The 25476-nt window shown below is 37.1% G+C and overlaps 1 protein-coding gene across 3 annotated transcripts in view; it reads left to right on the forward strand.

The window, feature by feature from the left end:
• The window catches only part of LOC132694958 (uncharacterized), a 232996-nt gene that overhangs the window by 58940 nt on the left and 148580 nt on the right, over nt 1–25476 (forward strand). Inside the window, exons 4-6 of one of the 3 annotated variants that reach the window (XM_060659011.3) lie at nt 15166–15276; nt 21372–21482; nt 24828–24929. In XM_060659011.3, the coding sequence (XP_060514994.2) occupies nt 15166–15276; nt 21372–21482; nt 24828–24929 (324 nt within the window). Of the gene's footprint in view, nt 1–15165; nt 15277–21371; nt 21483–24827; nt 24930–25476 lie in introns of those variants that run through there. The other 2 variants (XM_060659013.3, XM_060659014.3) reach the window with 2 other exon arrangements.

A 25476-nucleotide genomic window follows, 5' to 3' on the forward strand; every position in this document is an offset into this window, starting at 1 on the left:
CTTCTTTTCTTCTTCTTCTTCTTCTTCTTCTTCTTCTTCTTCTTCTTCTTCTCCTTCTCCTTCTCCTTCTCCTTCTTCTCCTCCTCCTCCTCCTCCTTCTCCTCCTCCTCCTTCTTCTTATTCTCCTTCTTCTCCTTTTTCTTCTTCTTCCCCCTCCTCCTCCTTTTCTTTTTTTAGCTCTACCTATAAGTTAAATCATATAGTATTTGTCTTTTTCTCTGACTTACTTCACTTAGCATAACCCCTCATTGCATGCAGTTTGTCACAAAAGGCAGGATTTTCTTCTTTTTATGTGTGGATAATATTCCTATATATGTGTAAGTCAGTTTTAAAATCCATTCATCTATTGATGGCCACTTAGATTGTTTCCATGTCTTAACTATTGTAATTAATGCTACAGTGAACAAGGGAATTCAGATATCTTTTTGAGTTACTATTTTGTTTCCTTTGGAAAAATACCTAGAAGTGGAATTGTTGGAACATATGCTAGTTCTATTTTTGATTTTTTGAAGAACCTCCACACAGTTTTCTATAGTAGTTGTACCAATTTACATTTCTATGAACAGTACACAAGGAGAGGAGTTAAGATGGTGGAGAAGTTGGGGATGGGATTTCTCTCATCCCTCAAACACAGCTGTATTGAGGTCACATCACTCGGAAACACCCAGGAAATCAATCTGCAGGGTGACAGAAGGATCTCCACAGGTGGAGGGAGATAGCTTGGTGGGATCGAGGTGCATGTATGTGAATCGGGGGAGAAAATGGAATAGGCACAGAGGGGAGGAAACTCATTCTGTGGAGAGACAAAGGGAAAGGTAGAGAGGTTGTGGAATTGCTGTTTTGAGTTAGTGTAAGGAAAACCTCTCTCGACCATCAACTAGAGAACAAGAAATCAGAGAGTACTAGTTTCTATTTTGCAAACAGCCTCAGGAGCTGAAGATCAGAGTTGTCAAAAGTGTATGACTCTCCAGACTGAAGCCACTGCGTGTGCTTGTGCCTGATGGGAGGATGCCAGCCTTGGGAGACAGCAGCCATCTCAGGAGTGCACCGGGAGAGAACAGTGCCCTTCCTCTAGTACTGTGGGAAGAGGGTTTATTGCCTCCCCAAGGAGAAAAGACAATGCAGGCGCCAGCCAAAGGCCTTTTATTGGCGGGACTAAGGGGCACTACACCACCAGAACAGGATCTACATAGTGCAGGGCCCTTTAAGACGTCAGGTTTAGAATCCCAACTGAGGACATAGCAGGCACAGGAGACTGTTGGAGCAGGGTAAGCCCACTGCCTGTGCTACTCTGTAAGGGCTGCCTGAACAGTGTGGTTTGAGACATCTGGTCTGAGGCAGAGAGATTGGGGTGTTGCTATTTTTCTCTCCAACAGGAACACAGTGAGACTTCAGGGAGCAGCACAAGTGGGCCCCAGTGGAGGCAGGACCAACTTACACCAAATCCCCCTCCTCTGTGCCTGGCAACTGTTTATCTACTGGAGGAAGACTGCACCAGCCAGCACAGCCACAGGACCCAGTTACCAACAGATAATTGGTTTTTGTTTTTGTCTGTTAGTCTGTCTTCTTTTCCTTTCCTTTCCTTTCCTTTCCTTTCCTTTCCTTTCCTTTCCTTTCCTCCCTTCCCTTTCTTTCCCTTTCCTTTTCATTTTCCTTCCACCCTCTTCTTCTTTTTTCTGTTGGAATCAGGCTTACAGTTTCTGATTTGGTTTTGATCAATTTTTATCATAATATATTTTTTTCTGTTTTTTTTTTAATCAGGCATTTTTACTTTATTCTTTTTATACCTTTTCTGTATCTCCTTTATTTTCCTTTCTCTCTCTCTGGATTAAGCCTGATTTGTTTGTTTGTTTGTTTTACTGTCTGCTTGGTCTCTTTTTTCCCACTTTCATTTTTCTCTTTGTATGTGATCAAGCTTCCCCCCCTCCTTTACTTCAAAACACACTTGGTGGAAGGTACAAACACTCCACCACTACAAGCAAAGAGGAGCTTTGCAGAGGACTGACAAGTGGGAGAGAGCAGCCATAAAGTAACAACAGAGTGCATGCAACACACTCCAAAAACACTTCCTGAAGTGCCAGGCCATGGACAGTGTATGGCCCTTTCTTAATACAGTAGTACTTGCAGGCACAGGATTCATAACAAGCTATTAAAATATATAAAAGACAGAAACCTATCCAAAATGGCAAAAAGGAAGAATTCTCTTCAAAAGAAAATCCAGGAAGAAATGACAGCCAGAGAAGTGCTCATAACAGGTATAAACAATATATCTAAGAACTTAGAATAACAGTCATAAGACTAATAGCTGGGCTTGAAAAAGGCATAGAAGATAGCAGAGAATCTATTGCTGAAGATATCAAAGACCTAAGAAATAGCCACAATGAATTAAGAAATACTGTAAATGAGATACAAAATAAACTAGATACAGTGACAGGATGGAAGAAGCAGAGGAAAGAATAGATGAACTAGATGATAAAATTATGGAAAATGATGAAGCTGAAAAAAAAGAAGGAAAGGAAATTACTAGATTATGAAGGGAGAATTAGAGAGCTAAGTGATTCCATGAAATGAAATAGTATCTGTATCATAGGAGTTCCAGAAGAAGAGACAGTGAAAGGGGCAGAAGGTTTATTTGAACAAATTATAGCTGAGAACTTCCTAATCTGGGGAAGGAAACAGGCGTTCAAGTCCAAGAGGTACAGAAAACTCCCTTTAAAATCGGCAAAAACAGGTCAACACCATGACATATAGTGAAACTGGCAAAATACAAAGATAAAGAGAGAATTCTGAAAGTAGCTAGGGATAAATAGGCCTTAACTTGCAAGGATAGACACATAAGGGTAATAGCAGACCTTTCCACTGAAACTTGGCAGGCCAGAAGGGAGTGGCAGGAAATATTCAATGTGCTAAATAAGAGAAATATGCATCCAAGAATCCTTCATCCAGCAAGGTGGTCATTCAGAATAGGAGAAATAATGGCTCTCCCAGATAAACAAAAGCTAAAGAAGTTCATGGCCACTAAACCAGCCCTGCAGGAGATTCTAAGGGGGATTCTGTGAGTGGAAAGTAGCAAAGACTACAAAGGACCAGAGACATCTCCACAAACACAAAGCCCACAGATAACAGTGGCACTAAATCTGTATCTTTCAATAATCATTCTGAATGTAAATGTACTAAATGCCCAATAAAAGACATGGGGTATCAGAATGAATAAAAAATACAAGATCCATCTATATGCTGCCTACAGGAGATTCATTTCAGACCTGAGGACACCTGCAGATTCAAAGTGAGGGGATGGAAAACCATCTGTCATGCTAACAGATATCAAAAGAAAGATGGAGTAGCCATACTTCTATCAGACAAACTAGATTTTATTTTATTTATTTTTAAATGTTTATTTTTGAGAGAGAGACAGATATAGAGAGCAAGTTGGGGAGGGGCAGAGAGACGGAGACACAGAATCCGAAGCAGGCTCTAGGCTCCGAGCTGTCAGCATAGAGCCTGACGCGGGGCTCAAACTCACAAGCTATGAGATCATGACCTGAGCTGAAGTCAGACACTTAACCAACTGAGCCACCCAGGTGCCCCCAGACAAACTAGATTTTAAAACAAAGAGTCTAACAAGAGATGAAAAAGGGCATTCTATCATAATTAAGGGGTCTATTCATCAAGAAGAGCCAACAATTGTAAAAATTTATGCCCCAATGTAAGACACCAAAATATATAAATCAATCACAAACATAACTAAATGTATAGATAATAATATCATGATTATAGGGGACTTTAATATTCCACTTACAACAATGGACAGATCATCTAGGCAGAGAGTAAGGGAACAATGGCTCTGAATGACACATTGGGCCAGATGGACTTAATAGATATATTCAGAAATTTTCATTCTAAAGCAACAGAATACACATTCTTCTTTAGTGCACATGGAACATTCTCCAAAATAGATCACATATTGGGTCACAAAACAGCCCTCAGGAAGTGTAAAAAGATTGAGATCATACCATGCATATTTTCAGATCACAACACTGAACAACACTATGAAACTTGAAATCAGCCACAAGAAAAAAATTGGAAAGTCCCCAAATACATGGAGGTTAAAGAACTTCCTACTTAAGAATGAATGGGTCTACCGGGAAATTAAAGAAGAAATTTAAAAATATATGGAAGCAAATGAAAATGAAAACACGATAGTGCAAACCCTTTGGGATGTAGCAAAGGCAGTCCTAAGAGAAAAATACATTGCAATTCAGGTCTATCTCAAGAAGCAAGAAAGGTACTAAATACACAACCTAAGCTTACACCTAAAAGAGCTAGAAAGACAGCTGCAAATAAAGCCCAAACAAACCCAGCAGAATAGAAATAATAAAGATTAGAACAGAAATAAATGATATAGTAGAATATACTAGAACAGATATAGAACAGATCAATGCATATAAGATCTGATTTTTGAAAGAATAAACAAAATTGATAAACCCTCAGCCAGATTTCTCAAAAAGAAAAGACAGAGGACCCAAATAGATAAAATCATGATAGAAAGAGGAGAGATTACAGCCAACCACAGAAATACAATTATTAGAGAATACTATGAAAAATTATATGCAAACAAACTAGAAAATCTGGAAGAAATGGGCAAATTTCTAAACATTCACACACTACCAAAACTCAAACAGGAAGAAAGGAAAAGTTTGAACAGACCCATACCCAGCAAAGAAATTAAATCAGTTATCAAAAATCTCCCAACACATAAGAGTCCTGGGCCAGATGACTTCCCAGGGGAATTCTACAAGACATTTAAAGCAGAGTTAATACCTATTCTCAAATTGTTGCAAAAAAAAAAAAAAAAATAGAAACAGAAGTAAAGCTTCCAGTCTCATTCTTTTTTTTTAATTTTTAAAATATTTATTCTTGAGAGAGACAGAGACAGAGTGCAAGCAGGGGAGGGGCAGAGAGAGAGGGAGACACAGAATCTGAAGCAGGCTCCAGGCTCTAAGCTGTTAGTACAGAGCCCGACACAGGGCTCAAACTCACGGACCATGAGATCATGACCTGAGCCAAAGTTGGATGCTTAACTGACTGAGCCACCCAGGCGCCCCATCATTCTATGAAGCCAGCATTACCTTGATTCCAAAAACAAAGACCCCACTAAAAAGAATTACAGGCTAAGGTCCCTGAGGAACACGGATGCAAAAATTCTCCACAAGATACTAGCAAATCGAATTCAACAGTATATTAAAAGAAGTATTCACCATGATCAAGTGGGATTAATTTCTGGGCTGTAGGGTTGGTTCAATATTCACAAATCAATCAACATGATACATCACTTTGATAGAAGAAAGGATAAGAACCATATGATGCTGTCAATAGATGCAGCAAAAGAATTTGACAAAATACAGCATCTTTTCTTAATAAAAACCCTCAGAAAGTTGGGATAGAAGGAACATACCTTATCCTAAAAGCCATATATGAAAGGCCCACAGCTAACATCATCCCAAATGGGAAAAAACTGAGAGCTTTCCCCCTGAGATCAGGAACACGACAGGGATATCTACTCTCACCATTATTGTTTAACATTATTTCAAGTCCTAGCATCAGCAATCAGACAACAAAACGAAATAAAGGGCATTCAAAATAGCAAAGAAAGAGTCAAACTTTGACTCTTAGCATGATATTCTACATGGAAAACCTGAAACACTCCACCAAAAACTTCTAGAGCTGTTACAAGAATTCAGCAAAGTTGCAGGATATTAAATCAATGTACAGAAATTAGTCGCATTTCTATACACCAAAAATGAAACAACAGAAAGACATATCTTGAAATTGATCCCATTTACAATTGCATCAAACACCATAAAATACCTAGGAATTAACCTAACTAAACTGGTAAAAGATCTGTATGCTGAAAACTATAGAAAGCATATGAAAGAAATTGAAGAAGACACAAAGAAATGGAAAAACATTTAAGGCTCATGGATTGGAAGAACAAATTTTGTTAAAATGTCCATACTACCCAAAGGAATCTACACATTTAATGAAATCCCAATCAAAATAGCAGCAGCATTCTTCACAGAGCTAGAACAAACAATCAGAAAATTTGTATGGAATCACAAAAAAAAACCTAATTCACCACAGTAATGTTGACAAAGAAAACCAAAGCTGGAGGCATCACAATCCTGGACTTTAGCCTGTATTACAAAGCTGTACTCATCAAGGCAGTATGGTACTGGCACAAAAACAGACAAATAGACTAATAGAGTAGAATAGAGAACCCATAAATGGACCCACAAATATATGGCCAACTAATCTTTGACAAAGCAGGAAAGAGTATCCAATGGAAAGATATAGTCTCTTCAGCAAATGGTGTTGGGAGAAATGGACAGCAACATGTGGAAGAATGAACCTAGACCACTTTCTTACACCATACATAAAAATAAATTCAAAATGGATGAAAGACCTAAATGTGAGACAGGAATCCACCAAAGTACTACAGGAGAAAACAGGCAACAACCTCTCTGACCTTGGCTGCAGCAACTTCTTACTAGACATGTCTCAGAAGGCAAGGAAAATAAAAGCAAAAATGAACTATTGGGACATCATTAAGGTAAAAATATTCTGCAAAGCAAAGGAAACAATCAACAAAACTAAAAGGCCCCTGGTGGAATGGGAGAAAATATTTGTAAGTGACATATGAGATAAAGGGTTAGTATCAAACATCTATAAAGAATTTACCAAACTCAACACCCCCAAAAACAGATAATCCAGTGAAGAAATGGGCAAAAACAATGAATAAACACTTTTCCAAAGAAGACATTTAGATGGCAAACAGACACATGAAAAGATGCTCAACATCACTCATCATCAAGGAAATAGAGATCAAAACCACACTGAGATACCACCTCACACCTGTCAAAATGGCTAAAATTAACAGCTCGGGCAACAACAGATGTTGGTGAGGATGTGGAGAAAGGGGAATACTCTTGCACTGTTGGTGGGAATGCAAACTGGTACAGCCACTCCAGAAAACAGTATGGAGTATCAAAACATTAAAAATAGAATTACCCTGTGACCCATCAATTTCACTATTAGGATTTGCACTACTAGGAATTGTACTACTAGGAATTTATCCAAAGGATACAGGAGTGCTGATTTGAAGGGGTACATGCACCCCAGTGTTTATAGCAGCACTATCAACAATAGCCAAAGTATGAAAAGAGCCCAAATGCCCATCAACTGATGAATGGATTAAGAGTTGGCATACATATTCAATGGAATACTACTCATCTTGAAAAAGAATGACATCTTGCCATTTACACCAATGTGGATGAACTGGAGGGTATTGTGCTAAGCGAAATAAGTCAGTCAGAGAAAGACATATATCATATGATTTTACTCATATGTGGAATTTGAGAAAGTTAACAGATGATCATAGGGGTAGGAAGGGTAGGAAAAATAAGATAAAAACAGAAAGGGAGGCAAACCATAAAAGACTCTTAAATACAGAGAACAAACTTAGGGTTGATAGGGGTCCAAGGTGGGGAAAATGGGTATGGGCATTAAGGAGGGCACTTGTTCAGATGTGCACTGGGTGTCATATGTAAGTGATGAATCACTGGAACCTACGCCTGAAGCCAAGACTACACTGTATGTTAGCTAACTTGAGAACAAAAAGACAAACAAACAAAAAAGCAAAAAACAAACAACAAAACAGTATGCAAGGGTTCCCTTTTCTCCAAATCCTTACCAACACTTATTTCATGTCTTTTTTATAATAGCCATTCTAAAACATGTGAAGTGATATCTCTTTGTAGTTTTGATTTGCATTTACCTGATGATTACCTTTTTATGTACCCGTTGGCCATCTGTATTACTTCTATTGGAAAAAAATATCTATTCAAATCTTCTGCCCATTTCTTAATTGGGTTGTTTGATTCTTTGCTATTAAGTTGTATGAGTTCTTTATATTTTTGAAATTAACCCTTCATATGATATATGACTTACAAATATTTTTCCCGATTCTATACATTGCCTTTTCATTTTGTTGATGGTTTCCTTTGCTAAGCACAAGTTTTTTTTTTTATTTTTTTTATTTTTTTTTAACGTTTATTTATTTTTGAGAGAGAGAGACAGAGCATGAACGGGGGAGGGTCAGAGAGAGAGGGAGACACAGAATCTGAAACAGGCTCAAGGCTCTGCGCGGTCAGCACAGAGCCCCACGCGGGGCTCGAACTCACGGACAGCGAGATCATGACCTGAGCCGAAGTCGGCCGCCCAACCAACTGAGCCACCCAGGCGCCCCAAGCACAAGTTTTTGAGCTTGATTTAGTCCCACTTGTTTATTTTTCCTTTGGTTACCTTTACTTTTTGTGTCAAATTCAAAAATCATCACCAAAAATTGTGTCAAGGAGCTTTCCACCTATGATTACTTCTAGTAGTTTTATGGTTTCAGGTCTTACACTCAAGTCTTTAACACACTTTGACTTTATTTTTGTGTATGGTGAAAGACAGTGGCACAGTTTCATTCTTTTGCATATGACTGTCCAGTTTTCCCAGCACCATTTTTTGAATAGACTACATCAAATATTTTTGGTTCCTTCATCATACATTAATTTACCATGTTTGCATCGGTTTATTTCTGGGAACTCTATTCTGATCCATTGATTTATGTGTCTGTCCTTATAGCAATAGTGTTTTGATTACTATAACTTTGTATATAGTTTGAATCAGGAAGTGTGGTGCTTCTACCTTTGTTCTTTCTCAAGATTGCTTTGGATATTTGAGGTTTTGTGGTTCCATATAAATCTTAGGATTGTTCTGTTTCTGTGAAAATACCATTGGAAGTTTGATAAGGATTGCATTCAATCTCTACATTGCTTTTGGTAGTATAGACATTTTAGCAATATTAATTCATATAATCCATGAGCATGGACTATAATTCCATTTATTTATGTGTTCTATTTCTTTAATAAATGTCTTATAATTTTCAGTGTACTGGTATTTCACCCCCTTGGTTACATTTCTTCCTAGGAACTTTATTCTTTTGGGTGCTATTGTAAAAGACATTGTTTTCCTAATTTTACTTCTTTCTGCTACTCTATTGTTAATATGTGTAAATGCATATGTATATGACCTTCGTATATTGTTTTTATATCTTGCTACTTTATTGAATTTATTAGTTTTAACTATTTTTTGGTGGAGGCTTCAGGCTTTTCCATATATAATATCACATTATCTACAAATAGAAACAGTGTTATTTCTTTCTTTCCAGTTTTGGATGCTTTGTATATTTTTTCTTATTTAATTGTTTTGGCTAAGACTTCCAATACCACATTATATAAAAGTGGTGAGAGTGGATGTCCTTGTCTTGTTCCTGATCTTAGAGAAAAAGCTTTCAGCTTTTTATCCTTGAGTATGATGTTAGCTGTGAGCTTTTCTTATATATGGCCTTTGTTGTGTTGAGGTGAATTCTTTTTATACTTAATTTATTGAGAATCTGTTATGAAAAGTTGAAATTTTGTCAAATGCTTTTTCTGCATGTTTAGATTATCATGTGATTTTTCTTATACTTTTCTCTTTAATGTGGCATATCATAGTGAATTATTTGCATATGTTGAACTATCCCTACCTCCCTAAAATAAATGCCATTTGGTCATGATGCACGATCTTTTTAATGTGCCATTGAATTCTGTTTTCTATAGATTTTTGCATCTATGTTCACCAGGGATATTGGCCTATTGTTTTGTGGGTTTTTTTGTGGGATCTTTGGCTTTGGTATCAGGGTAATGCTGGCCTCATAAAAAGAGATTTCAGAATTTGCTATGAGTGAATGATTGTGTTTATAAGTTGAACTCCGAATCACCAATGTGATGGCATTAGAAGTGAGGGCTTTGAGAATTGCTTGGGTCATGAGGGTAACACCCTCATGAATGGGATTAGTGTTCTTATAAAAGAGACCCACAGAGATCCTTCATCCCTTCTGTCATGTAAGGAATAGTGAGAAGGTGTAAGCTGAGTCAGGAATGGGTTCTCACCAGAACATAACCCTGCTGCATCTTTGATCTTAGACTCCCAGCTTCCTTAACTATGAGAAATAAATTTGTCTTGTTTACAAGCTACACAGTCCATGGTATTTTGTTATATCAGCCCAGATGGATTTAAATAGAAATGTTCCCTTTACACACACACACACACACACACACACACACACACACACACCCCTTGCCTCTCTCACTATGTGTGTGTGTTTAAGAAGGGTTGGTATTAATTTTTCTGCACATTTTTGGTAAAATTCACCTATGAAGTCATCTGATCCTAGAATTTTCTTTGTTGAGTGCCTTTTGATAACTCTCAATACGTTTATTTGTTACTTACCCATTTAAGCTTTCTATTTCTTCTTGATTCAGCCTTAGTATTTTGTATGTTGCTAGGAATTCACCCACTTCTTCTAGGGTGGCCCAATTTGTTGATGTTTAATCGTTCATAATATTCCATTATAATTTTTAAAAAATTTCTGTGACATCAGAAGTAATAGTCCTCATTTGTGATTTTATTTGAGTCCTCTCTTTTTTCTTAGCCTAGTTATTGGCTGTCAATTTTGTTTATCTTTTCAAAAATCCAACTCTTAGTTTAGTGATTTTTTTTATTGTTTTTCTATTTTTATTTATTTATGCCCTAACTTTTATTATTCCTTTCCTTCTACTAACTTTGATCATAATTTGTTTTTCTCTTTCCAGTTCTTTCAAGTATAAAGCTAAGTGTTTTTATTTGAGAGCTTGATCTTTTAGCTGCCTTCAAATAATCAAGCTATGCTTATTCCTTCAGTGTTCTAGGTGAGGAGAGATAGAAGTGGGCCTCAGGGATCATCATGAAAGGATTTTGAAGCCTGAAACTCACTTCTCTCTTTTCCTCATGGGAGAAATTGTGAATGAAGGCATCTCTTTCAGTGCAGAGCTGTGATGGCTTGGTAGAGGAGTGATACAGATAAAGTGAAGTCATTTTTCTTGCCCTTTTTAAAATTATTTTTTTAACTTTATTTATTTTGAGAGAGACAGAGTATGAACATAGATGGGGCAGAGAGAGAGAGAGGGAGAGGGAAGGAGGGAGAATCTGAAGTTGGCTCTGCACTGTCAGCACAGATCCCAATGTTGTGGTCAAACTCATGAAACTGTGTGATCATGACCTGAGCCAAAATCAAGAGTTGAATGCTCAGCCAACTGAGCCACCCAGGTGCTCCTCTTACCCTTTTTAATATGGCTGTTTTAGGATGCTATGCTTCACTGGTGTGGTGGAACCTCTCAACCAAACTCTGGAGCTCTCATAAATGTATTTTATCCATAGATGGTTGTTAAATCAGTGTTAAGTGGAATTCAGGGCAGAGACTTCTTAGTCTGCCATCTTGCTGATGTCACCCTCTAAATCATTTTAAATTAAACTCATCAAAAGATGTTTTCTTTTATTCATGAATCAGTATTTGAGCTTATATTTTATAGCAATTTTACATTTTAACCTAAATCGTGAGTACTCCAAAATAGCTACAGAATAAAAGACAAATTATTAATAACTTTTGTTTTTTTTTTCTCTAGTCTTAAGACTATTTCATATCCATGGGTTATACACTCAGTATTTGCCAAACCATATAACAGGCCAAAAATAGTCTCTTAAAAGTATTGCACCTTTCATAGGAGAAGGGAAGTTAAGATAAGATAAAAACAGAGAGGGAGGCAAACCGTAAGACTCTTAAGTACATGGGGAGCCTGGGTGGCTCAGTTGGTTGAGCGGCCGACTTCAGCTCAGGTCATGATCTCGCAATCCATGAGTTTGAGCCCCGCATCGGGCTTTGTGCTGACAGCTCAGAGCCTGGAGCCTGTTTCAGATTCTGTGTCTCCCTCTCTCTGATCCTCCCCCGTTCATGCTCTGTCTCTCTCTGTCTCAAAAATAAATAAACGTTAAAAAAATTAAAAAAAAAGACTCTTAAGTACATAGAACAAACTGAGGGTTGATGGGAGTGGGGAAAATGAGTGATGGGCATTAAGGAGGGCACTTGTTGGGATGAGCATGGGGTATTACACATAAGTGATAAATCACTGGATTCTACTCCTGAAGTCAAGACTACACATATGTTAACTAACTTGAGAATTAAAAAAAAAAGGAATTGTACCTTTCAGCTGACTCCAGAAGATTATGGTACCAAAGGCCAATGAGCACCTCTGGCTTCTAGCAGTATCCTTCTGCCATAGGCTCTAAACACTGAACTGAGAGGTTACTGAGAACTATAACCCAAACACAAATGTGAGTCAAAAACTCACTCTGGGTACAGAGTGGGTGGTGTGTTGGAGGGCCTCTGAGTCATTCTATGATTATGTCCTACTCAAGGATAGAGACCTTTGTGGTATCCTGATATATGAATTCCATCAAGATGATCACATGATGATCATGATGCCAAAGCACTAGTAGCTGAAAAGTCCTACCAATTGTTGGGCCTCCTTTGTATTTATTGGGGCTTAGAGATACTAAAAGCTTAGCAATTATCTCTTATAGAATGAAACACACTGCCCCTTCCCAGTTTAATCCCAGAGATTTTACTTGGTTACCAGGTCCTTGTGCTTTTTTTTTTTTTTTTGTATTAATGGCCCAGTCTTGTTACCACATGTGAATCCATGTGCCTTCTGTCTTTGTTGGATAGTACCCTTGTTTAGATTCAAAGGAGGGTATCAGTATTTGTATAGGGTATCAGTGTATAGTGGAAAGCTAGTGTTTTATGTGGGAGTGGGACTTTTTCCAGGTCATGGCCTGTGGAAAGACATTACATGTGTATTGCAACTCACTACATATATGGCAAACTGATCTTGAGCATCCATGTGGATAAAAATGTTGAAAGGGACATTTGAAATATCAATTACTTTATATATATTTCCCTCTGCTTAGGCAATGACCTGCATGACAGTAATGATATTGAATAACATCATTGCACAGGGCTCCATGATTGCATTGCATCTCTAATAGTCAGTTGAATCTCCAGACACAAGGGGCTTAATCCACAGGCTAGATAGGACTACTGAATGGAGAGATAGTCTCATGGAAAACTTGTGCTTCATTAAGCTCAGAATAAGGAAGCTGTCTCTTTTTCTCCTCCAAATAGTTGCTTTGGTAGTTAAAGGTGCTAGGCAGTAGTAATCTGTTAGGTTCAGAGTTTTCTACATGAGGTCTCTGAAATGGTCACAATTGCAGGATTTCCTGTCATAGCTTAGGGATAAGGGAGAGGGGCTGGGCATGCACAGGTATATAAACATATATATCAACAACACATTCAGTAGTGGAGTCCATAACAATAGGGTTTGGGGTGGTGGTGGCTGAAGGGATATACCTATAGTTGGTTGCTTCAAATCCAACACCAGAGAGTATTATCTGTTACTCCTTCATCTTGGTCCAAAAGGCCCAAGAAATACAATTCTTCCTCACCTCCCCAATGAACTGTGACTTTGCCAAATGCCTCCATGTTACCAATGGGGTCATAGGGACCTTGGCCTAACACATAGTCTTGTTTATTTTTTAAAGTTGAGAGATCTGAGTAAAAGTAGGAGGTTGTTCTCTGATTCATCTTAAGATTCACTGGGAGGCCTGGAGGGACTATGTGGACTTTAGTGGGGCTCTGTGTTATGCCCCAGTGACCATTATCTGGTCACAAGTATCTGATGGAGAGCTTTTTAATCTCTTCCTGGAGACCCATTGTTGAGTAACAAGACCCATAGATGTCTTTGGGAAAGACTTTAACCAGGTGGTCCGGGAGTAAGTACTCACTTATCATTTGTACATCATTCTGGGCTGCTAGTGAAAAGTTGGTATCTTGCTAGTAGTTGCCTTTTCTTTGCTTGGAAGTTTTTAAGTTAAGATCTGGATTGTTCCATGAACCAGCTGACATCACCTTGTAAGGAGGTTTAATTGAGCTAGGTAACCAGTGAGAGTTGCAAGAATGAAATTAGATCGGAGTCCGGTAAACAATCTCATCATTTACCATGCTCGCTCCTAATTGTTGAACCAAGGAACTATCAGGTGGCTTGCAGAGCACCTTGTAGGTGGTTGTAAAAGTGGTCCAAATTTTTTTTTTTTTTTGGTAGAGAACTCACCTTATTTGGACCAAACCAGTTCAAGACCAAATAGTAGCTAACTAAGGAAGGAGAGCGTCTCAGGTATTAATGTTGTTTCTTCCACTTGACCCCTTCTTCATCTTTCTTAGGCAAAGTGGCCACTGAAAGACTTCCTGAATGAGGGAGTCTGTAGTGACACACTTCACAAAGTGCCACTGTCCCTAACTACATTTAATAAGATTACTTCCTTTATGCTGGAGGCAAACTATTCATGGTTTCTTTGGGTCCCTAGGCAAAGTAATCCTGAGGGTCCTACATTCTTTTTCATTAAACATGAGAAAAATTCACTGCATTATAAGTTGTCATCAGCACCAGAGACATGCTTAGATCTAGTAGTCATTGTGTGCAATCTACATGAAGGGTCTACACAACTTTTGATGACAATCTACTTTATTTTCTGGTTTGTCTTTCCTGTGTTTCTTTTTCTAAAGGTAAGTATATATTTTCTTTTTATTTCCCATTCTTTTTTTTCCTAAAAGCATACTTGATAGCTTCCATTTGCACTTTTTCCCAAAAAAACTTACCTCTTAGCAATCCCTTAAAGTTGGGATATAGTAATTTTTAAAATTACTTTAGAGCCACATGTGTAACTCTTTGTACCACATTATACATCATAGTTGATATTACTTTGTTATTTAACCAATCTCATATGCTTATATATTTGGGTGCTTTTGAGTATCTTATAATTACGAATATGGTGTAATGAATAATATTGTATGCGTGCATTTATATTGTTTGGACTATGACTATATATATTAACCTAAACTATAAAGAATCCAAAGCAAGTAGGAACTAATATAAAATATATTTTTATGACAAGAAATGTTTATGAAATAATGAGACTACTTCAACACACACATATTAAAATTCTTCTCATCATAAAATCCTAGGTCTAGCATTATGGTAATAAAAATGAGAGAAAATAATGCTATATACTTGTTATAAGTGTGATCTCTAGAGATTTCAAATAGAACTGTTTTTCTGTTTAATGAACTAAATGTATCTCTTTATGTAGATAATGATGATGTACCAGATAAAAACCTTATGCTTAAGCATCAAGACTCAAAGTCAGAAACAGAAATGCAAGTAAAGAAACAAAAAACTTCCCAAGGTGAAGCATTCATTAGTAAGTAGAATAATTATAGATAAATCTAAATTATTTTAAGTTATATTCATCAAATCTCTTTACTTTGGTTCATGAATATGTATTTGAACATATATTTTATAGAGATTTTTACACTTTGATTTAAAGTATGATTACCCTAAGATAGTTAAAGAACAAAAACAAAAGTATTGATAACTTCTGGTTGGAATTGCTTGTATTGAGACTATTTCACAGTCATGAGTCATATGTCAGTATCCACTGAAGCTCAATAATAGACCACTAATTATTTCTTAAAGGGTGTATATTTTTCACCTAGCTACTGCTAGAGATTATGGATTCAAAGGTCCAACAGATGCCTCTTATCTGTGGCAGTGTTTTTCTTCCTAAAGTTCCAACTGACAAAGAGAGACATTGTTGAGGTCTGTAACTCGAAAAGCAAAATGGATCAGAGGAGCCTAGGGGAAGGGTTGCCTCAGTATGAGGGCTTCCAGGTCATTCTTCTGGTTGTGGATCCATTAAAAGTAAATGACCTTTCTTATAATCCCAGTGATAGGGGGCATTGAGCATGCAAGTAAGTGAATAGTTCCATCAATTATCAGGTATCCTTTATAATTGTTGTAGCATAGAGGGCCAAAGCCAGTTTCCTCTAATGGGATGAGACACCATATCTCTTGTACATAATGCCTAGGAATTTCATTTGGGTACTAGGTTCTTGAACTTTGTAATAATGGCCCATCAAGTTACCACCTGTGCATCAGCAAGGTGTCTAGCCCTTGGTTTTGGTTAGTTCCTTGTCTGGAACCAATATAATGATATTATCAATAACATAGAAAGCTATTCCTCCCTCTGGTAGTAGGATATTTTCCAGGTTATGATCTATGCATTGGTGACAGATCAAAAATTTAGATAGATTTGTGGAGGGATATGAGTGATGAGTTGTACCCATTCTACACAAGAATGAACTGATACTAATAATTCCCAGCCAGAGGGATACTGAAAAGGGTTGCAATATCAATTGTTGCATAACAAGTTCCCACACTGTGGACAATAGTTTCTACGTCAGTCAGTGTCAGATACTGCTAGTACCAAGGGCTGTCCTTTGTATTGAATGACCAAAATCAGTTGAGTATGAACTCAAGGCCAGATGCACAAGCCAATTTATTTATTGAATGGGGACATAGTTTCCAGGAGATTTTGCTGTCTTAAGATCAGCAAAGAGGGAAATTATTTATCTTATTTCCCAGGAAGATTTTTGGGAGACAAAGGTGCTAGGTGCTGGCAATTAGGTAGGTTAACTGTTTTCTTATGCTCCCCTAAAATGGCTCTAACTGCAACAATTTCCATCAGGGCTTGGAAGAATGTGAGTGCAGTTTCTTATAGACAATATATCTCTAACACATGTCTCTAATACATTTATTTTCTGGGGCCATAACAATGGAATTTTTTGTTGACCCAAGAGGACCTTGTCTGTTCTGGATAATAGTTCCATTGGTGTTGGCCTCAGACCCCAAACCAGACAGCATTATTTGTGTTCCTGTCATCCTGTCATCCTGATGTCAAGAGTTGTGATTACAGCCACTTATGTACCACTATTCAAAAGACATTAAAAAATGCATTTGTCCACCATTTCCCAGTTAACTTCTTCCTTAGCAGAGGTCCTCATGTGTCCACTGGGTATATTGGGATGTGGCCTATCCCCTTGTATTTTTCATTTTTGAAAGGCAAAAGTTCAGAGTAAAAATTGGCTGGGCTTTCTGACTCCTGTCAAGATTCACTGGGAGGACATTTGGGCTCTTTACATAATTTGGCTATTGTTGATAATGCTGCTATATACACTGAAGTGTATGTATCCCTTCAAATCAGTATTTTTTATTTCTTTGGGTAAATACCTAGTAGTAGTTAGTTCTATTTTTAACTTTTTGGGGAACCTCCATACTGTTTTTCAGAGTGGCTACACCAGTTTGCATTCCCACTAGCAGTGTAAGAGAGTTCCTTTTTATCTGCATACTTACCAACATCTTTGTCTCCTGTGTTGTTAATTGTAGCCATTCTGATGGGGTGAGGTAATATCTCATTGTAGTTTTGATTTATATTTCCCTGATGATGAATGATGTTGAGAATATTTTCATGTGTTAGCCATCTAGATGTCTATTTTTGGAAAATGTCTATTCATGTTTTCTGGCCATTTTTTAACTGGATTTTCATTTTTGGGTGTTGTCATTTATAATTTATTTATATATTTTGGATACCAACCCTTTATCGGATATGTCACTTTTAAATATCTTCTCTAATTCTGTAGATTTCCTTTTAGCTTTGTTTATTGTTTCCTTCACTGTGCAGAGACGTTTTATTTTGATGTTCATTTTTGCTTTTGTTTCCTTGCCTCAGGAGATGTATCTAGTAGAAAGCTTCTATGACCAATGTCAAAGAGGTTCCTACCTGTGTTCTCCTCTGAGATTTTGATGGTTTCATGTCTCACATTTAGATCTTTAATATATTTTGAATTTTTTTTATGTGTGTTGTAAGAAAATGGTTCAGTTTCATTCTTTTGCATGTTGCTCTCCAGTTTTCCCAATACCATTTGTTGAAGAGACTATTTTTCTGATCGGATATTGTTTCCTGCTTAGTTGAAGATTAATTGACCTTATAGTTGTGGGTTCATTTCTGAGTTTTCTATTCTGTTCCATTGATCTATGTGTTTGTTTTTGCACCAGTGAATATACTGTCTTGATCACTACAGCTTGACTAGTGAATGAATAAAAATGTAACACACACACACACACACACACACACACAGACACACACACACACACACACACTGAAATATTACTCAACCATAAAAAAGAATGAAATCTTGCTATTTGCAATGTCGTGAATGGAGCTAGAGAGTATTGTACTAAGTGAGATAAGTTATTCAGAGAAAGACAAATACCATATGATTTCACTCATATGTGGAATTTAAGAAACAGATAAACATGTAAAAAAAAAGGAGGAGCAAACAATAAATCAGACTCTTAATTATAGAGAACAAACTTAGGGTTGCTGGAGGGGAGGTGGGCTGGGAGATGGGTTAAATGGGTGATTAAGGGCATTTGTGATGAGCACTTGGTATTGTATGTAAGTAAGTGATAATCACTAAATCCTATACATGAAACTGATATTAACTGTATGTTAACTAACTGGAATTTAAACAAAAGTTTGGAAGAGGAAAAAAACATTGTAAGGAGTAGAGTGATAACACTTGTTTTTGTCAGAGTAACTGTCACCATGTATACCATAGTGGTACAGACCCTTGAGTGCTCCTGAATACTACCTGTCCATGAGTACCTTGGTAAAGAGTCCTTCAGTCTCTTCATTTGAGAACCCACTGATGGGCAACTGAACTTATATATCTCGTCTAGAAAACCTTTGCTTATCTTGTCCAGGTTTAGCTGACCAATTACCATTTGATATCACTTTTTCTGCTGGTCAATAGTTGCTACCTTGACAGAACTATTCCATGCCCACTTCTGTGGGCAACATGGCTGTTGCCCAGTCTCTCCAAGGAGTTTTGTATTTACAAGCCCCACAGATGCTAGTCTCCCTCAATAAGTTTAAAAAGATTATCTCCTGTATTATTGAGGGGAACTACCCAGTCTCTAAGGTCTCTTCAGGTCACTGGATCAAGTGACCCTCAAGACCCTACATTCTTTTTCCCTTTAAGAACATATCTCAATAAATTAATGAGTCGTAGGCTAACTATTACAAGGAGGGGTTCTTAAAATTAACAGCATTGAATGCAACTCAGCATGCTAGATCTCTGATAACTTTAGGTCCTATCACCAGAGGACCAAAGGCAGTAGCCAAGGTATTGCTTCCCTAGCTTAGAGTTCATCTGTTGAATATCTAATTTGACCACTCACTGTGTGTTTTGGCCAGTGAATTGAGAGGTAAATAGAAGGACCATTGTTCATGCTCAGAATTTAATAGTAAAGTATATGTAAATAATACAATAGTACTCTCCTGGAGAGCCCCCGTCAGTGTCCACTAGCACTTCTGGAGATACATTGTCTTGTCTGATGCTGTGCCCTGTAGGACCTTATGACTTTTGTGAATGATCCAGTTGTATCCCTCAAAAGAGTCTTGTAGACTCACTAGCACCTCCCAAAGTTCTCCTTCCAGAATTTTACTTTATTGTTGACTATGCCAATTTGTCAGAGAAAAAGCTGCCAATTTTGACTTCATCAATTTAGATAGCAAACCCAACTGAAAGTAACAGTTAAGCTTTTATTCACTTACTACAATAGTATAAACAAGAGTCTAAATAGGAAAACGTCTTTCATTTACTCCACAGAACCAAACCAGCAAAGGGTCAGATGTATTAGTACAGATGGGAGTGAAGTTTGGGGGAAGATAATCTCATAGCTGAAGAAGCCCCAAACAAAAGGTTCTGGTCTGTTTTTTAATCCAGGAGCCTTGCAAATATTGATGTAGGATGACTAGGAGTACAGAAGTCCTAAATACTGAGTTGAAATCAGAAAGGTATCTTTAAATATCCCTAGTAAAGTGGACTATTGAGAAGTGCCTAAAAAGTACAGTGTATTAGCTGACTCCTCCCTTTTTCACAAGAAGGCCTCTAATGGAGGCACCTGGCATGGAAACAGAATGCATAAGAGCATGTCATGGATGGGTCTTAGTCTTTGACTGCAACTACCTCAAGTGTCTGGCATTCACAGGCTGTGCATTAAACTTGGTGTGGGTGGTAAATTCCACTCCCCTTCCCCTCTGTGAGTGCTGCCAGGTAGAAACTTTGTAATTGTCTATGATTGGGCCTAAAATGTCAAATGTAGGATTTTGGCCTGGAGTTGGATTCCTATATATACATATGTATATATACACATACACATATTTCTACACACATACACATATGTGCACATATACATGCATATACACATGCAGAGACATATTTAGATAGCAAGCCAAATTGAAAGTAACAACTAATTTCTAAATTAATTTAGAAATCATGAGTTCTCATGGACATCTTAAATTTCAGTCCATCCCCTCAGTACTTGTTCTTCCCTTCCTTTTTTTCATATGCAGATGTTCTTTCTTTTATAGTGTGAACCTGACTCTGAACAACCATATTAATTTGCTCATCCCTACAACGTTTCTGAAATTATTTCAGAATTGCTTAGTATATGCCACTAGAAAAATAAACCTATTGAAAGATTCTGTTATATGTTTGTAGTCTGCCCCCTACTCTCTTGTTGAAGAATGAGGGTTTATGTTAAATAACATATTGCTGAATTACTTAGATTAGTACTTTTTCTTTCTAAGGTTTCTTTCCATTTTAGTTGTCTTATACTTGACCTTATTTCAATTTTTGGAATATGCATAATGTGATCGTACTTCTAAATTAGAAAATAAGTAAAAAGGTATACTTAGAGATTACCATTCCTTCCTCATTATTCCCCTCACATCTTATAGTTGATCATTTGTATTTTTTCTTACATGTTTTCTGTGTTTTCTGTTTTAAAGGTAAGTATCTATTTTGCTCTCTCTTTTTTTATTTTCCTTCTTTTAAAATCATTATCCCCAGAAATGGGGATAATTATCCCCATTTCTGGTTTCTTTTTTCCACGTTTCTTTTTTCCACGTAATATTATCTCCAGGAAATTCTTATAAGTCAGCTTATAAAGATCTTTATCACATTACTTATGAGATTTTATACCATGCCATAGTTCATAGAATTATATCTTATTCAGTCATCCATACTTGAACATTTATGTAATTTTGAATATTTTTCAATGAAAAATAATGTAGAGATAATGTACATATATTTTTAATTTAATTTTATTAATATTTATTAACATAAAGTATAAGTAACACAAGAAAATTAGAGGCTAATATAAATATTTAATGCAAAATATGTTCTTGAATTAAGGAGATAGCTCCAACAATTACCCATTAAAACCCTTATCACCTTATTCATGTCAGAATTCACATTGTAGTGATGTATTTATAATTGTTTATGTGAAAGAAAATGCTGCTATAGACTATTCCTAAGTTTGAAATTTAGGAATTTCACAATAGTTCTGTTTTGTTAAATGGTTATTTAAAAGCCTCTCTTTATGTAGCTCATGACAACATAACAGATGAAAATCCTGTGCTTGAGCCTCAAGAGTCAATGTCAAAAACCCAACTTCAAGTAAACAAACAAAAAATTGCTAAAGAGGAAAGAGTCACTAGTAAGTATAATAATCATACATAAATATTTTAAATTAATCATATCAGAAGATTGTTTTACTTTGGTTCATGAATATGTATATGAGCATATATTTTGTAGAAAATTTATAGTTTGATTTTTAATCTGAATATCCTAATTGGAGAAGAAAGTCAAAGTATTCATAACTTTTGTTGGTTTCTGCTTGTAAGACAATTTCACATCCATAAGTCATGTGCTCAGTATCCACTAAGATCCAAAGACCGACCAGTAGTATCTCAAGGGGTATACATTTTAGGAAGATTTTGGGTTCAGTAACCCACCAGTCACCTCTGACTTGTGGCATTGTCCTTCTGTCATAGAACTCAAATTGGTAGATAAGGTGTTGAGATCTGTAACTCAAAAAGCAAATGTGGATCAAAGGAACAAACTAGAAGGGTTGTCTGAGAGGCCTGTTGGAGGATCCGTAAGGCATCCGTTTGGCTGGGACCCACTCAAAGGTAGAGGCCTTTTTGGTAAAATTATAGATGGGTATCATTGAGATGTCTGCATAGGTAATGTGAAAGTTCCAGAAGCCAAATAATCCCACTAATTACTGGGTCTCCTTTGTATTTTTTGAGTAGAGAGAGAAAAAAAAGCTTTACCCCTTAGAACTTGGAGTGAGACAATGTAATCCTTTCCATTTTGCCCCCATATTTTGCATGAGTATCAGGTTCTTGTGCCTTGTTTATATTAATGGTATAGCTGTGTTGCTGCATGTGGGTTATTACAGTATTCAGTCCTTGTTGGGTAGTACTCTTATCGGGGTCCAGTGGAGAATGTCATAAATATAGTGGAAGGTTAGTACTTGATGGGGGGCAGGGCTTTTTTTCCAGGTTATGGGCTTATGGAAGGACATCAGGGTATATTATAACCCATTACACATAAGGTAAACTTGTGATCCTAATTACCGGTGTTGAACAGGGATGCTAGAAAGGGCATTTATGATACCAGTTGCTGCATACCTGTTTCACTCACCTTGGCCAGTAAACTTCTATGAAGGTCACAATTCCAAGTGACACTAGCATCCATTTCTGTACTATGGTGTTGAGTGATGTTAATAAATTGAGTCTCTAGCTACCCAAGGCCTTACACACAGACTGAAAGGGTTTATGAATAGAGAAAAAAATGTCATGGACAACTTTGTTTTATTAAGCTCAGCAATGAAGGTAATTCTTTTTTGTTTCCCTAGGTAGTGTTCTTGGATGGCAAAGGTGCTAGGCACTGGTAGCTTGGTAGGCTTATAGTTTTCCATATACCAAATTAAATTGGCCCTAAACTACATCAGTTGCCAGTAGGGCTTGGGGAGGAAAGGAGTGAGATGTACATAGAAAATACATCTATACAAATAATGCATTCAGTAATGAAAGCCATAACAGTGGAGATTTTTAGTGGCCTGTAAGGACACACCCATAGTTGAGTTTGGATAAAGGTCCCATTTAGTATGCTCAGCCCCAAAACAATTGGACCTTATCTCTTTTCCCCTCATCCTAGTGTCAGTAATTATAGGGATCACATTCATATATGCACCAGTATCCAAGAGGCCTAGAAATGCAATTCTCACCCATCTTCCCATTGAACCATGACCTTGGCATACACCCTCATCCCCAGATGGAGATATAGGAATCTTGACCTAATTCTCATTGTTGTTTATACTGAAAGCTCAAAGTTTGGGTAAAAGTAGGTCATGGGGGAGGAGAGGTCTCTGGTTATCCCAAGATAAACTAAGAAGTGCAGAAAGAAGAGCACTTGTGTTAGTCTTAGATGTCATCATTTGGCTTCTAGTGGGGCTGTGTGTTGGGTGACCTATGGATCACTATCTGGCCATGAATCTTTGTTGGAGAGTCCATTAATGTCATACCTGAGGCCCCATTGTTGAGTAACCAGACTCAGAACTTTCCCTGGGGAAACACTTAATCAGATTGTTTAGAAGTGGGTTCCTGCTTAACATTTTTATGTTACTCCATTCACTAGTCAAACATCGTTATTTCACATTAGCTGGTTTTTCCTTGCCCTGAAATCTGTCAGTTAAGAAGATTCAGGTTGTCTTGTGAACCAATTGACATCACCTTATAAGGAGGTTTAATTGAGCTAGAAACCAGTAAAGGTGGTACAAATGACCCTGGAAATCTGAGTCTAGTTAACAATCTCCTAATCTGTTTACTGTGCTTGCCCCCCATTGTTCAACAAAAGGAACATCAGAGTGGCTCATTGTGGCTCATTTTTCAGGTGGCTATAAAAGTGATCCAAACAGCCTTTCTGGTCTAAGGACACTCAATATTGGTGGGCCAGACTTGAGAAAGGAGCTGAGGACCAAGTGTGTCTAGGGTTTACATTATTGCCTTCCCCGCTTCCTTTTTTTCCTTGGTCAAGTGGCCACTGTCAGGGCACTCTGAATGAGTGAGTCTGCTGTGATGCATCCCCTCACTAAATTTCATGAGTTACCTTCTTAACGATGGAGGCAAACTATCTCATACTCTATGCTCTCCTCAGCTCACTAGCAAAGCAATGTTGAAGGTTTTGTATACTTGTTCATTAAAAATGAGTCTCAAATATATACTACATCATAGACTGTTCCTCAGTGCGAGGGACATGCCTAGCACTATCAAAAGTTATTTAGTAAAATTCAACAAACATCGTCCACAGTGACTTTGGAAAAAACTAAAAAACTACTTTTTTTCCCCCTGATTTATCTTTCATGTTTAATTTTGTGAAGGTAAATATCTATTTTTAAATTTCCTTTCTGTTATTTCCTAAAAGATAATGTACTAGATACACTTTCTACCAGTTTTTTTATTCCACTTAACATTATATCCTGGACATTCCTCCATCAGTTTGATGGGATCTTTTCTTCATTTCTTTTAGAGTTGCATGTACAGTTGTTTGGATCATACTATGTACCATAATTGATATTACTATAGTTTCTAGTATATACCTTAGTTTATTGAACCAGTCTCCTGTGTTTGCATATTTATGTGGTTTTGAATATTTTGCAATTACAAATATGCTGTAATGAATAATCTTGTGCATATATATTTTCATTCCTTCATCAATAATTATGTTTTAATTTAAAGTATTAACAGAAATAAAAACTCAATTGAGACATATTTGAGAACTATGAATGTTAATGGAATAATGAGACAGTTTTAATACATTCATTAAAAACTCTTCCCACCATTTTCATATTGGACCTATAATTATGATAATTTACTTATAACTTTTTAAAAATGAGAGAAAACTTTGCTGTGCATTTGTCAACATTTTGAAAGCCTGGAATCTCACAATATTTTTGTTTTTCCATTTACTGAACTAAATGCCTCTCTTTATGTAGCTCATGATAAAGTACCTGGAAATCATGATCCTAAAGACTCAATGTCAAAAACTCAACTGCAAGTAAAAAAACAAAGAGCTTCCAAAGGGGAAAGATTCTATGGTAAGTATGGTAATTATAGATAGCTTTAAATGAAATTCATTGGAAGATCATTTTTCTTTGGCTTATGAATATTTGTTTCAGTATATTTTTTATAGAAATCAAAGCTTGACTAAAGTTAAGTACCCTAAGATAACTATAGAACAAAGGGAGAAGTATTGATATTCTTTGTTGGTATTTCCTGTCCTATGGTTATTTCTTGGTGAAGGGCAACCACTCAGTGTCTGTAAAGGCCCTGTAACTGGCCAATAATATCTCTTAAAGAATGTGTACCTTTCATCTGTCTCCTGGAGATACGGGTTTGAAAGACCAAAGAGGTACTTCTGACCTATGGCAGTGGCCTCCTGCCTTACCTTCTTTCAGGGAGAAGAGATTTTCCTGAGTTCTGTAAGTCAATGAGCCAATAGAGATTAGAGGGGCCAAATGGAAGGGCAGCCTTGTGACCTGTTGGAGGGACTCTGGGGCATATTCTTGGTCATGTCCCTACTGAAAGGAACTGGCCCTTCTACTTATCCCACAGATAGGCCATCACAGACCCTAAATGGGGAAT

This window comes from Panthera onca, chromosome B4 (assembly GCF_046562875.1).
Source record: "Panthera onca isolate mPanOnc1 chromosome B4, mPanOnc1 haplotype 2, whole genome shotgun sequence".
Classification (NCBI taxonomy): domain Eukaryota; kingdom Metazoa; phylum Chordata; class Mammalia; order Carnivora; family Felidae; genus Panthera; species Panthera onca.